The 14,410-nt window shown below is 40.1% G+C and overlaps 3 protein-coding genes across 3 annotated transcripts; 2 read left to right on the top strand and 1 right to left on the bottom strand.

Moving 5' to 3' along the window:
* Positions 1 to 261: 261 nt before the first annotated feature.
* On the bottom strand, positions 262 to 2,582 carry LOC136242908 (GDP-fucose protein O-fucosyltransferase 2-like). The gene is made up of 4 exons (XM_066034409.1): positions 1,945 to 2,582; positions 1,828 to 1,894; positions 795 to 1,068; positions 262 to 718 (listed from the first exon to the last, which is right to left on the bottom strand). The coding sequence occupies exons 1-4, from the start codon at positions 2,538 to 2,540 to the stop codon at positions 426 to 428; spliced, it is 1,230 nt and encodes a 409-aa protein (XP_065890481.1). The 5' UTR covers positions 2,541 to 2,582; the 3' UTR covers positions 262 to 425.
* LOC136242880 (ankyrin repeat domain-containing protein 13D-like) lies at positions 2,572 to 8,047 on the top strand. Its single transcript, XM_066034374.1, has 12 exons — positions 2,572 to 2,742; positions 2,845 to 3,151; positions 3,200 to 3,253; positions 3,456 to 3,545; positions 3,601 to 3,790; positions 4,044 to 4,192; positions 5,632 to 5,693; positions 5,743 to 5,842; positions 6,272 to 6,469; positions 6,645 to 6,857; positions 7,165 to 7,396; positions 7,716 to 8,047. Exons 1-12 carry the CDS (start codon positions 2,641 to 2,643, stop codon positions 7,957 to 7,959), a joined length of 1,941 nt encoding a protein of 646 aa, XP_065890446.1. The 5' UTR covers positions 2,572 to 2,640; the 3' UTR covers positions 7,960 to 8,047.
* A 208-nt stretch (positions 8,048 to 8,255) lies between these two features.
* Positions 8,256 to 9,269, top strand: LOC136242928 (nicotinate-nucleotide pyrophosphorylase [carboxylating]-like). The gene has a single exon (XM_066034431.1). It carries the CDS (start codon positions 8,290 to 8,292, stop codon positions 9,181 to 9,183), a length of 894 nt encoding a protein of 297 aa, XP_065890503.1. The 5' UTR covers positions 8,256 to 8,289; the 3' UTR covers positions 9,184 to 9,269.
* Positions 9,270 to 14,410: the final 5,141 nt, after the last annotated feature.

Raw genomic sequence — 14,410 nt, forward strand, 5'->3', positions numbered from 1 at the left:
TATGCATACCATACAGATTTGGGACTATTCACTTTGAATTTTGCAAAAATCATGGCAGGAGGCATATAGACTGGACTATACCTGTACCGTGAAAGTTTTAACAAGTGGGAAAGACAATTTGCAAATTTGTCAAATTTTACACTAGCATATCCTCATACAATATTGACACATTTAATCAAAATTTATGCTCATCTCATATTTTCTGCACTATAATCTGTCAATACCATTACCCAGTAAGCATTTAAGTAAAAAGCATTATACTCAAACACAAAAACATTTTAATAAAGCAACTTGATAATGATCAAGACATCAGCACAATTGCTCTATATCTGAGGTGTTTGTGCTATATGAAAAATATGGTCATCCACTACTCAGGTATGGCAAAATATTTACATGAAATGGCTTGAGAAATATATTAATTCCAATCATGTAGGAGTCTCTCGAGGCCAGTAGGTTGGTTTTTCACAGCTGTGTGGGTCATTCTCGTCATCCTTGATGCCACAGATGTCATTGAAGGTATTCTCTCGTGTCATACCCAGCATCTGACGATCTTCACGGATACGGAAGGAAAATGTTGACTCGTAGGAGCCAACAAAGTATGAGGCATGTGCACAAATCCACTGGTCAATGATGGCCACACCTCCATCACCATAGAGATGAGGATTCTTGGGCTTGTACCACACAAGATTACTCACCAATTTCTTTAAAAGTTTACGCTCTAGAAAAAAGGGTATGTGTGGAATGGTATACAATGAAATCTGCCTTTAGCATTGCACAGTGGACATGCAGTTTACCTTTCTCACTGGCATCAGAGGCTAAGAATACATGGTCTAGGCCTGTCTCCTGCTTCAACTTGTTGAGCTGCTGGGCAGCTCCCTCAATGGAGGGAATCTGATCAGGTCTGGCATAGTGGTAGTCTGCTCTGCGCAGGTGAACGGCCATAAAGGGACCAGGGGTGGAAAGCTTTTGTCTGCCTTTGCTACTGTCAGGAATGTAGCTGTACTGTTCCTTCATAAAGCGATTGCCTTCTTCACGTAACTCCTTAGCATACACCATACTCTTCCTGGCCTATAACAGTAACATGTGTAATTAGTCATAATATGGCCATGAAACTAGTTTACAAACAAAAACAAATTACAAAGAATTACACTGGTAAATATATGATAATCTAATCAGATTACTAAGTTGCTCTAATAGAGAAATCAATTGATGTCAGGATAATCCATTTCCATTGTAAATTTTATCCTAGGAATTTAACCCGAGTCAAGAAAAACATACTAATCACTAAATATTAATGCTATATGCAGGATTACACCCATGGATTTTAGCAACTCCCTATGGAATTTACATGGTGCCTATAACATTGAGAAGTAGTCATGGTTCTTGAAGCTTCAGGCTTCCAATCATCCACTATATCAAAACACTGGTTTTTCACCACAATACCCACACTAATCGCCACATTAGCACTTAAAATGCTCTAATACAACAGTCAGACAACATCAACCATCAACTACTGTAATAGAACATAGAGATACAACTGTGTTTTTAAATAGAAGGATAAGTTGGTCGTATTAATTACTCGGCTAGGGTTGACGGTATGAGCATAGCAGGAGCAGAGTTTGGAATCCTTAAAGGTAAATGCTGGCAACACTACAGTACTGCTACTGACTTGATCCAGATGCAAAATTACATGACAAAATTACATGACAGTACACCAGGAATGAGGATGTCTGGCTCTCATCCATGAATACACTTTCTCTCCCATTTTTTCAAAGTTGAAATTTTGCAATAATGTCAGCCAATATTTGTATATTTACACTTACGTACATTCCAGTAATCATCACCCCAGAAGTCACTGTGAAGAAGCTGCTCAAACCGATCCACCAGTATAGCCCTGGAGCACACAAAACTGTCTACACTCATCATTGCATACAGTAACACTACCTCTCATTGTCTCTACCAAGTAATTGAGTTGTTAATATGGAGGTAAAACCTTGTGCTGACATGCACTTAAATTCTTTACTACGCAATTCAGGGAACATGGGACCCAGCCTCTTCCAATGTTCACTGTCATTATCTTTGATGTACGGCACATCATTGATGCAGTCACGAGGGTCAATTTTGTCCTCCCACGTGCCACTGGTCCAACCCTCCGCATAGTTTTGCAGGTAGAGTATCCGGTCTATTTCATGTCCGTATTCCTTCAAGAAATCTTCGTATTCTATGGAAGGCACGTATTCATTCAAGCTATCTAAATCGAAAAACATTTTCCACGGGATATTTCCCTGTGGGTAGTTAGATCTCCAGTGGACCAAATGTGGCCACGGTGGTAGCACCAGCACCCAGGGCTCGTCCTTTCTTAAACTCCGCACCAAGTTCTCAACTCTCATGTGGACATCTCGCCTGAGATTAAACCCTTCGCCAGGGTTTACCGCGTATAGTAAATATTTCCTAGCACCAATAGCTTGTATCGATTCTGGCTGGCTATAACACAGCGAGACCTTTAGAATGAACAAAATAGGTAACCAATTGCAATACATTTCGCTTGTGGTATTCTCCCGATGTGCGTTAGTTAGAATGTACTTATAGTTAATCGATTGTGGTATTATTATACGTGAGGGATATCCCCACTTTGATGAAATGGCAGAGGACACAGAGATTGAAAGAAAATGGCCTTTGCATTGGATGGTCTGGAATAATGACCTGGCAGGATTAGTCTTAGCCCTAAAAGTTGCTCGTAACGTAAGCAGAACTGTAGTAGTATATTGTGTTGATATACTTCAGTACTTTGCACTCGCACCTTGATAAAACAGTTAATTTGGTGTCTGATTACTCCATTAACAGTTTGAAAGAGAGCAAAAGGATCCGCGTGGGCGTACACCCTTGCATCTAGCGGTCACACTTGGCCGTACCAAGTGCACGCAACTCCTACTCGAGCATGGTGCTGACTGTCTTGCAGAAAATCGACACCAGTGGAACGTAGTAACGGAGGCGGTTTGCTGTGGCCAGCCAGAACTACTCTGCTCAGTACTGTCACATCGTGAACATCAGTTGATACAAGAACGAGCACGTACAGTGCCCCAACTGCTGGACACCCTGTATACATCTCCAGACTTCTATATTGAAATGAAATGGGAGTTTACTTCATGGGGTAAGTTGGTGTAGGACCTGATAAGTTGTCCACTGTGATGTTGTTTAGTTCCTTTTTTGTCTCGGATGTGCCCTAGTGATACCTACAAGATATGGAAAAAAGGTAACAATATGTTGTTCAATAAATTAAAGCCTGCCTATTCTGGTCACCTTGGGGACCTTATTACATAGGTGGCAGGGATTATGACAATGATCAGTTTAGACAGATAATTGACTTCATTATACGTCACCTGGTTAGGCAGGTTTTGGCCATTATTTTACAAAATTGCCATATTAATCGTTCATGTTGACTATTACTATTATAGGGTCTAATGTTAGAGTAGACACAACTCTTCTTGGCTTCCACAACATGCGTTGGCAACGAGGTCATCAGAGCTTCTTGTTTTTCACTGATGGTAAGTGTACTAGTTTGTATTTGTATCACACTCTTAGTGAGGGAATATTTTGTAGTGTCTAGCGCACACATGTCTATCGTCGACTATGACAGGGGTGTGGTGTATGATGACAAGCTTTCATTGGTGGAGACACAATCCAAGTCTGCACTTGAGCAGCAAATACGTCAGGAGGCAGAGCTGGCATCGCGTCTAACATCACCTGCAATATCTACTGTCTTTAATGCAGACCAACTAGCCTTTCAACGGTATTGTAGATAAGGATTATTTAGAAAATTTTATAGACCGATGCGCAAATTCAATAAGGTGTGTCTATACAAGTATTAAGAGTTTGTAGTAGTGTTATTGGTATTGTCCATATTAGTTCAAGCCGACTTCTGTAAGAAGGAAATATTTCTTCAGCCTACAGTAGTAGTGCATGGTCAATTAGTGTATTGGTATATTTGAGCTTATGTTTATAATGCTGTAAACTGACATGTGTATTGTTTTCGGTGTTTTTAGACAGAAGAGTGGCATATGGGGTTTCCGTAGTGACAGAAACGATGAGGTCAATGGGTGGCAGGCTAAAGTGTTCTCTGCCACTGGAGTGGAGGTTGTCACCCGTACCAGAACTGAGCATCTTCCTGATGGAGACAAGAAGAAACAGAAACGTGAGTTGTAAATGCACTAATCTATGTGTGTGTGTGTGTGTGATTCTGTGTGTGTCTGTGTGTGTCTGTGTCTGTGTGTGTCTGTCGTTGTCTATGTATCTATGTAAGTATTCCAGTGTATTGTTGTCCCAGAGTCATGTGATGTATATACATTACATCATATTGTTTTTTGGCTACACATGATATCAACAACATGTGATGATCACATGATAGGATCACTAGACACTGTACAGTCTATTTCCGGTTGGTTGACTAGAGAATCGAAGTGTTAAAAGTCACGTGCTTGAAAGTAGCCAATGAGATCAGTAGCCTTCAGTTTAAACTAGCGCCGTCCGCCTAGCGTGAAATTTCATTGGTTATTTCTATTCACGTGATATTTTTGCATTTGGCTTACGTGGACAACCAACCTGAAATAGACTGTACCTACCATATGGCCATATTTTAAAGTTGCAATTTCCTACAGATGGTAGCTGGTCATGTGCCACATTTGCAAATTGCCTTAAGGCATGTATATTTTTGATGCACAAACTGATGATGGCTGCTGTTGAGTGCTATGAGTTTGCATGAAACTCATCTGAAACCATTAATGTAAAATTTTTAAACTGCTAAAATTGTTTTGTTTATTGTATCACCTAACTTGGACATAAAACGAAAACAATGATTTTTTTATCCTTTTATGAATTGTTGAAACCTTGAAACTGTAAAAGTGATAGCAGTTACACCAGTGGGTCTTGCTATAGTAGATTGACCCATACAAATTTTTGTCTGATATGTTGTACCTGTTATAGCTAATTAATTATTCAGTGTTTGATGTGAAGAATGTGTGTAAGTAGTTATACACACTTTCGTGTTTTGTTTTCAGTTTAAGTTAAGACACTCAAACTACAGTAAAGCATGTGTTACTGTACTTACTCAATTTTTGCCGCACCCTTGAATAGTACCTCAGTGTGGTACTATTCGAAGGGTTTCATCCTTGTTTTCGAAAATATTTTTAATTGTATCGAATAGACCGTACTATACTTTTATAAGTACTCATTACTAAGTGCTTACATATAGTACTCATCTCCATCTTGATTTAAGAAAGGCATTCTCCTGGTTAATTTCAACAGCTGTCATATAATCAAATTTCCAGATATAAGTTAGTGAACTGACCACGTAGCATGAGGAATGACATGGCTACAAGGACTTGAGTGAAAGAAAGATGTTGTATAGAAGTAGTAAGTAGCAACGTGTTGTGATTGTTATAAACTATAATGTTATAGAATAGTTAGTAGTGGTAGGTTTAAAACATTGGTGACGCACCCTCGAATAATCTTACTGCAGTGCGGCACTATTCGAGGGGTTTATCCTTATTTTTGGTCAAAAAAAATACTGTGGCACAAATCAAGTATATTAATACAGTATTTGTGTGTATACCATTGTTTACACATTCACTACAGATATTTCTCCTCTGGAGGATTTTCTGGGGAAGGCAGAGCAACACAGCAACAAGATGGGTCAGGTGAGGTAAAGAAGAATGGAGGGGAGTAATATTGGCAACCCACCTACAGGCTGCAGTGTCACTGCCTGCTGCACCAACCAGTTTTCAGCAGACACAACTCACCGCAGCTGAATATTTCACAGCTCCAGCCAAACCTGAGGAATATGATGGTGTGGTTCCATATTGTAGCCTCATTTTTGTAATTCTTGTATGCACACAGTGTATGGACGTACAGGCACAAATATGCACACAATGCACCATACCCAAAATCCCCATATGCACACTTGCACACACTTATGTACACACTTATGTACACACACACACACACACACACACACACACACACACACACACACACACACACACACACACACACACACACACACACACACACACACACACACACACACACACACACACACACACACACATACACACACACACACACACACACACACACAACACACACACAACACACACACACACACACACATAGACTTAGAATTGCATATTTAGGGGTGACTACTTTGCCTTTGACATTTCATCAGTAGCAAGAATTATACCATGTCATTTGTATCATGGCATTCCACCAATTACAGCAATCGGAAGACGTGTTGATGTTGCTGAGAGGAAGCAACAGATAAAGGCAACAATGTGGTTGGCCGAGGGCTACCCCTTGTCGCTCACTGATCAGCTACTGCCAATTGTGGAGTTGATGGCTTTGAACAATACCCACTTTGAGAAGTTGAAAGATTTTCTCACTCTACAAGTACCTTCCGGTTTCCCTGTTAAAATAGGTCAGTAATAGACAGGAGGTACACAAGGCCATGATAGATATGATATTGAAGTGTGATCTCATTTTTTTTACTTATGCCAAATTTTTTTTCTTGTGGTATCATGTAGAGTGGAGTTCTAGCCAGTTAACTATTGTTTGTTAAGTACAGTAACTATACTCATTGTTTTCCTACCCAGAGATCCCACTGTTTCACATAATGACAGCAAAGGTGACTTTTGGTAACATCAATGGTGTGGACAGTCCTGCTGAACATGTTAAATTACGGGATCAACCTGGAGATCAGGTGACTCCTATGGTCCCTACGGCACCTTCAGCTGGCAGGGTGGATGGCTTGAAGCAACGGCTTCATGTAGGGCAGTCATCCCAGTCATCGTCAGTTGATTCTATGGGTGTGTATAATGTGTGCGTGTGTGTTTACTCGTCTGTGTAATGTGCCTTTGTGTGTGTGTGTGTGTTCATGTGTGCAATGTGTGTGTGTGTGTTCGTGTGTGTAAGTGTAATTGTGTGTGTGTGTGTGTGAGTGAGTGAGTGAGTGAGTGAGTGAGTGAGTGGAGTGAGAGTGAGAGTGAGAGTGAGAGTGGAGTGAGTTTATGGATTGTTCAAGCATTCATTTGTATTCAGTGGAGAGAGCACTCCTTATATATAGTACAGTAAAAATGTGCTTTGTACTTTTTGCTTAATACATGGCTTTTGCAGTGTGTATCAGTCACAATCAACAGTATCAGAAGAAGTGTGAAATTTCCGATGAATGTTTTAAAGTCCCATCAGACTACCGACGAGTGCAGAATAACATGATTGGCCAGAATGAGGAGGAGGAGCTACTGCAGCTGGCAATCCAGCAGAGTCTGCTGATGCAGGAACAGCAGAGCAAGGAGGAGGGGCTGGAACAGCCACCAAAAGAATCCAGATCTACACAACCAACCACAAGGTGTGATGGTCTAAGCAATAAAGTCTATCATCATATTGATTGCCAGAGCAGCAAATGGTAGCTAGCACCGTGTATTAGGGCTATGCGAAGCTAGTCTTCAGATTGTTCAAAAATAATATTTTTTTTAAATTGTTGCAAAATTCATTGTTTTCTTACAATTCACATTTTGACTGCTGGATGTAGAATTTGGGTGCTGTTAGTGAATTATTGTCTCTCCAAACACTTTGTCTGCCTTGGTGGCAACTACAACCCACATGGCCAAGCCTAGTGCTTCAAGTAATGATTCTTCATAATTGTTTTTATTCTTCTTTTTTGACAGTCCACAGGATCATTTCTCATCGCATGATCAATTTGATGATGATATGGCACTGGCTATTGCCCTATCGCTGGGAGACCGGCAAGGCTCTACTTCCACTAATACTGATACAACACAACAACAACAACATCGAGAGCAGCAACGACAACAACAACAGTCCACAACACCCATGACCCCTCAGATGGCTGCTCTGTCTGAGGATGAAATCTTGGAACAAATTTTAAAATTGTCACTCACTGAAAAATGATTGTATTTCTAACGCATCCTGTACACTGGTCATGATTTGTTTGTATTAAATGCTACACTCCATTTTAAATATATATATTCTAAAGTGAGTGTAGGTAACAACAGTATCTTACTCTGCTGTATCTAGTGGGTTAACATTAATTTTCTGTTGATCATAACTACTGGCATGATGCCACAAACTCAAGTTTGCATGTGTGATGTTGTGTTGAGAGATACCACTTCTTGTCTTGAGAATCAAAATATCCTTAATTAAATCCATTTTTGCAATTATGCTATGATGTCACTTTTGCTGTAATAATTTACGGAAAGCGGCTACTCCGTATATGCAAAGATGAGCTATGCGCATTTACTACCGCCTCACTACAGGTCGATGGTGGTGGGATGGTTGAAGGAAGACATCCCATCATTCGACTACGCTGGATATGTAGTTGGCGACAAGACGGAGAAGGCCGTTTTGTTGTGCAAGTCACGTGGGGTGCTGTGCGGCCGTCCATTCGTAGACGCCATATTTGATCACCTAGGATGCGCGATAGACTGGCACTACGAGGAGGGGACAGAGCTGACTCCCATTTGTGAAGTTGCTCACATGACTGGACCTATAAGGGCTTTGCTGCAGGGAGAACGGACTGCTTTGAACTGTCTCACGAGATCCAGCGGAATAGCTACTCATGCTAGGGAGTTGGATAAAATTGCTAAAAATGCAAACTGGCCAGGCAGTGTAGCTGGCACCAGAAAGACCACTCCTGGATTTCGATTGGTTGAGAAGTATGCATTGTTAGTTGGGAGCATAGCAACACATCGATATGACCTGTCATCGATGGTGATGCTCAAAGACAACCACATTTGGTGTATGGGTAGTATTTCAAAGGCTGTGAAGAGGGCTCGAGAGGTTGCTAGCTTCTCTTCAAAGATTGAGGTAGAGTGTCGCAGCGTGGAGGAGGCTCGTGAAGCTATCACATCCGGAGCTGATGTAGTAATGTTAGATAACTTTGAACCAAAGACACTACAGCAGTCGTCAGCATTGTTAAAGTCAGAGTTCCCTCATGTTATTATTGAAGCAAGTGGAGGAATAAGAACAGAAAATATTGAACAATATTTCTGTCCAACTGTGGATGTCATCTCATTAAGCACCACAACTCAAGGATACTCTACTGTGGACTTTTCATTTAAACTTCTCAAGGAAGGCAGAGATCCCACCAATCCAACTGTATCAACTGTGCAGTAGTGATTATTTTTTGATAAATGTTTTACACTGTGCAGGTTTATGTTGTGTACTTTGTACTGTGCTGCAAGAAATTACTGACAAAATTATATTTTGGCGCCTTCCGTAATTAACTCTGACAGGGCGCCCCTTATGGGCTCTTCTAATTAGCGCTCCCTAACGGAGTAGCAGTGAACTCTAGTAGCGTAAAACAATGTCTTTGCCCCAGGCGTCGAGTAATCCGCTACCGCAAAGAAAACCAAAGAGGTAAATTTTGTTTCTGTACTGCGTACATAGTAAAGCGCCATTATTATAACGTCGTGCGTTTCTCTTTCTTAAACAGAGCCGTGAAAGGACAGGATAATGTTAGTGAACGCGAACTGTGACCTCAAAAGAAACTACTTTCATTTCTGTTTTTCTTTATTATAGCCCCCCAGTGATGGTATCTATAGCAACAAGCTCATGGTCCACTCTGTCATGTTGCTGACAGTAAGCACTGTGGCTTACATTGTAGTTCACTTGCTTATGCACAAATTAACAGGGCTACCAAGTTGATGTGGAGCTAATTGACAGCAGTGTGTGGACCGGGGTACTACGAACAGTGTCGCCTGAAGTATGAAGTAAACTTCACAATGAATTTATTACAGCTCTTGTATTTGTGTAGATGGCCATTGTTCTGAGTGTAGCCCATCTTAAAAAAGAGAATACAAAAAATAAACAGGTAACATGTACTGTTATGTGTGTGTGCTGTGAGATGAGGTTGTCTCCTCTATTTAGTGCCTACTGGCATCACATGATGCTATTAGACCGCATCTGGTCATCCCATTTGGAGAGGTGGTCACAATATCAGCTAGTCAAGTAGATACACCATATTTAGGTAGTGTTGTACTTTGTTTATGTCTTAAATTAATTTGTACAATTCAGACTCCTTCAAGACAGATGTAGAAATTGGAGCATTAAATGGAACATCAGATCGAAGCCTTAAGGTAGTGATGAGAAGAGCGTGTATTGTATGATCATAAAATATGGTTTGTTGGTTAACTAGCCCTTTACTGACTTTGATGATGAAGATAGTGTGAATAATTTTTCTGCCATCAATGAAGTACGTACAAAGTGACACAGTAGATCAGGGCACATACACGCGTGTGAATAATGCACTGTACACATACACACACAACATAACACAACATGCGGTATACAGAGTTACAATGCATTGTTTCCAATATTATTCAGACCAGTGGTGGATGGAGTGTTGAAGACATGCTAAAGGCCAACAAGAACATGGTGGGAATGGTCATTTGTAGTAACTATCAAACATGCTCTCTTTACACAGTTTAATGTCAAGAGCACATACACTGACGATTTACAAGGCTACACGTACGTAAGACTACACACTTTAATACCTATAATAGAGACATTGACGTAATGTTTGTATTGAGACATGTGGTGGTTAAAGCCATTGGTAGCAATGAATAAGAAGGGTGTATCATTTCAACATTTATTAAATTGAACTATTCAGGACTGAATGTTGTATGGTTGTATACAAGTCTATTGTACATAGGACTCAATTAGAGTCATCAAACACACCAGAGTACTTGTTGAGACAAAGAAGAGCTGAGAGGTTAGCACAAGAGATCGAGGATAGGGACAGACATTACAAGGAAGGGGAAGACACTAACGTGACTGAAGAAGACAAGTATAGCTCAGTCGTTAGGTCAGACCAACAACCGTAAGTGTCACTAATATCGTATCCCGTTCAAATTTTCCAACTAGAGACAAACTTTACCTGTGTTTTAGGTGGTAGTGTTGTGTGATATCATTGTGTGATATCATTTTGTGACATCATTACTATTGAAGCCTCTGTGTGGTTGCATTTTTGCTAGAAGTGATAAAAATTCGTTAATTTTTTAATTTAATTTTTATAGGCCATCCAGTGATGCTGTTAGCCCCACTCATCAGTCATCCAGCCCCACCTCTCAGAGACAGCAAGACTCGGGATTCGCTGAACAGCTATGTGACTTGAACACTGAACCACTCACAACAGTGGATAGTGAACAACAGCAACAACAGATCCATAGCACTAGCACTGCTAACAAGATTACACTACAGGAACAAGAAGTGTGTTGTGTTGTCACTAAAGTGCATGTCATTTTGTCACTTGCTATGTGCTGTGTTGTGTCATGTGATAGATATACTACTACTTACTGTATATGGTCACATTATGTCATGGGACGTTGTGTGTTGTCTATGGGATGTAATTGTGTGGTCTTTACTTACTACAACTGTGCTATTGGCTTCTGCTACTGACCCTGTGGTCAGCTGTGGGGTTTGCTGCTGCTGTTAAAGTGTCATAGTGCATTTAGGGCTGATAATGTTACTATCCAGTTATCTTGAATGTTATCTTTCTGGATATCCTATGGATAGTGACGTCATCACTTGCTATTGTTATTTCACTAGTACTTTAGAATAGAAAACAACTTATCATTCGTATGAAAATTAAGTTTGTAGTGGTGTTGAATGTGGAAGCTGTGTACGTATCAAGGAAAATTTAACATAAAATGCTTTAAGTATCTTTGTGGCTTCAGATTACTGTCTATGTGTGTGTATTGCATGTTTTAATCATACATGGTTCTGTACAATGTACATGCGCAATTTGTTGACAGAATAACTTGGACGCTTCACAGGATGATGTAATAAAAGGTATGTACAACTGTGTCAGCAAAGTGCTCTGACCATCGGATCCATATTATGTAGGCTTGAAGGATTTTAGTACTAACTTTAACTTAGCATCACCGAATGGAGATACCCAAATTGAAGGCTCATCACAAAGTAAGTGTAATGTGAAGTAATTATATCCATCCCCTGTGTGTATTGTGTGTGTGCACTGCAAACACATGTGCATGTATTCATTTGTACATGCATGTGTGTATGTATGTGTGTGCGTGTGCATGCATGTGTGTATGTATGTGTGTGCGTGTGCATGCATGTGTGCACGCACATGCGTGAATGCGTGTGACATTACATAAAGAAGCAAATACCTACCATTATATTGCTATTTTTCCATGTACAGCAAGTGGTGGCGCAACTACTGGAGTTGAAGAGTAAGTTTAATATTTTTCTCTCATGTGCACGCACGCACACACAACAAATGTTACTCCAGTAGAAACCTGAAGTCGTTCCAACTGAATCCAGAGGCTCAAGAATTCAAACTAAATCCAGAGGCTCAAGAATTCAACCCTGTTGCAAAGCTACCTCCATCACCGACCACCTCATACAACAACACAAATAGCTCAGGAAGAAGAAATTCTCGGGGTGGGGGAGCAGGAGGCAGAGGTAATCTAATATACCATGGATGTTTTGTTATCCATTGTATGTCTTACGTTCTTATACATATATATTTTCTGCTTGCGTTCAGTTAAACTGTGTGGTCAACATGTCTGGGATTTGTTCCATCTCTTCTGCTGTACCTCCCCATTATATACTTTTGGTGATGCCAAGTCCCAAATAAGCTTTGTATAAGTTCTTGCAACTTCATCATTATTGAATCCATCCCATAGGTGGTGGCTCTATCACTACTACACACATTTGTTCTCTTTCAGAGTTGAAATGTTTGCAGTAATGCATCCATTTACTCTAATTGTGTAGTTTACATTATATTATATATATGTTTAGGATATAACCATCACTACCAGCAACAACAACCTATTCTGGCCACAATACCAACAGCAGATTATATGGCCATGCAGCCAGCAGCAGCGTACATGGCATCGTCCTATCCTGCCAACCAAAGTAGGCTAACTCTTACCATGATCTTGTAGTCCTTATAACAATACTCTTAGTGATGCCGATGTACCAAACGATTCCTCAACAGCAGCAGCAGCAGGTGATGATCGAGCTATAGTATATGAATATGTTTTGCTTATCATCCAACACCATTCTCAGTGTCACTATGTGTGCTTGATACATAGCAATTTAGTTAGTTACAAAATATACTTATTTTGTTAATTAATGGTGTCTTGAGAATCCATAGATTTATTATACTCACTTAGTAGCCACCTCTATAGTGGCCAGGTCTCCAACATAGCTATAGCATATTTCATGACCTTGTTGATAAGGCCACCTCATGATGTCATATTTCTTGGTTCTGAAGTTGGAATTATTCATTGATCAATTTTCAGTGTTTTAATTTAAATGATAGTATAAAGTTTGTTTTTTTTTCCACTGCCCTTGTTGAAGGTTTTTTTTTGGTCTTCATGTTAGGTGACTAGCCCAAGGCAACATCCAAGATTTTTACAATCATCGCAGGTTTGTATGTACATTACACACATTCTCTGTATAACAGGAAAATTTGGCTAGTAATTTCTTTGTAAACCTCAATGAAGCTTTTAATATCCAGATACATTTAATTGATGTCTGCTTTTTGGTTCTGAGCCAGCTTCCTTCAACAGTAGGGGCACCCACCCATTCATACCTACCTACCTACCTATTTGAAGATCACTTACTTTTCTTTTTGGAAAGTGAAAGAAAAATTGTGATTGTAGCTACGTAATAGTGAAAGTGTGCCACACTTATCCACTGCTGAACTTTCTTTACTATCCATTCAGTATATACTTTTAACGTTGTTATTTTGGCCTAAATTTAGATGGTCCATGGAGGCACTTACTTTGACGGAATGACTCCACTTATTGGTAGGTTTTGTTCATGATTTCTGTAATTCTGTTTTGATGTTCACCTTCTCTGACATGTTTCAGTGCAACAGCAAGCAGCCATGATGTCACAGTTGCCTGGCAACAGACAGACAATGGTTGCCACTGCTCCCACTCAACCAGTCTACATCATACCACAACATCAAGGGGCCACTACAATGCCACATGCTCCTACTGTTGCATTCCAGCCTGCAGCAGCACAATATGGTACATGCTTGGTGTGAGTGTGTGTGCATGCGTGCGTGCGTGCGTGCGTGTGTAACATAAAGAACTGCTAAAGCAGCATAAACTTAACAATGTGACATTTCGTTTTTGTCAATTTTGCATAAATGTTCTGTTCAAATAAGCACCTCAAACTTGCAGTGCTTTTTTGGTGCAAAGCCAAGTAGTTGTTAGCGTTTTCCAACTGTTTATGTGCTGTGTTGTTTGTTCTTCCCTACAGCAACATTAACATCCCCACAATTACCAACACAATACATGCCATATCAAATGTGAAGTAAGTGTTTCATGTTTTAAAAAAAAAAATTTTATTGTGTATTTCCCAG

This window comes from Dysidea avara, chromosome 13 (assembly GCF_963678975.1).
Source record: "Dysidea avara chromosome 13, odDysAvar1.4, whole genome shotgun sequence".
NCBI classification, from domain to species: domain Eukaryota; kingdom Metazoa; phylum Porifera; class Demospongiae; order Dictyoceratida; family Dysideidae; genus Dysidea; species Dysidea avara.

Bases quoted from the DNA above. Each gene is read 5' to 3' on its own strand.
- LOC136242908 (XM_066034409.1), bottom strand. From the start codon at position 2,540: ATGTATTGCAATTGGTTACCTATTTTGTTCATTCTAAAGGTCTCGCTG. The intron at 1,895-1,944 runs GTAGTGTTACTG...TGTGTGCTCCAG, and splicing joins CTTGGTAGAGACAATGAGAG to GGCTATACTGGTGGATCGGT. The intron at 719-794 runs GTAAACTGCATG...CCTTTTTTCTAG, and splicing joins CTCTGATGCCAGTGAGAAAG to AGCGTAAACTTTTAAAGAAA.
- LOC136242880 (XM_066034374.1), top strand. From the start codon at position 2,641: ATGGCAGAGGACACAGAGATTGAAAGAAAATGGCCTTTGCATTGGATG. The intron at 5,694-5,742 runs GTGAGGTAAAGA...ACCCACCTACAG, and splicing joins ACAGCAACAAGATGGGTCAG to GCTGCAGTGTCACTGCCTGC. The intron at 6,858-7,164 runs GTGTGTATAATG...TGGCTTTTGCAG, and splicing joins ATCGTCAGTTGATTCTATGG to TGTGTATCAGTCACAATCAA.
- LOC136242928 (XM_066034431.1), top strand. From the start codon at position 8,290: ATGAGCTATGCGCATTTACTACCGCCTCACTACAGGTCGATGGTGGTG.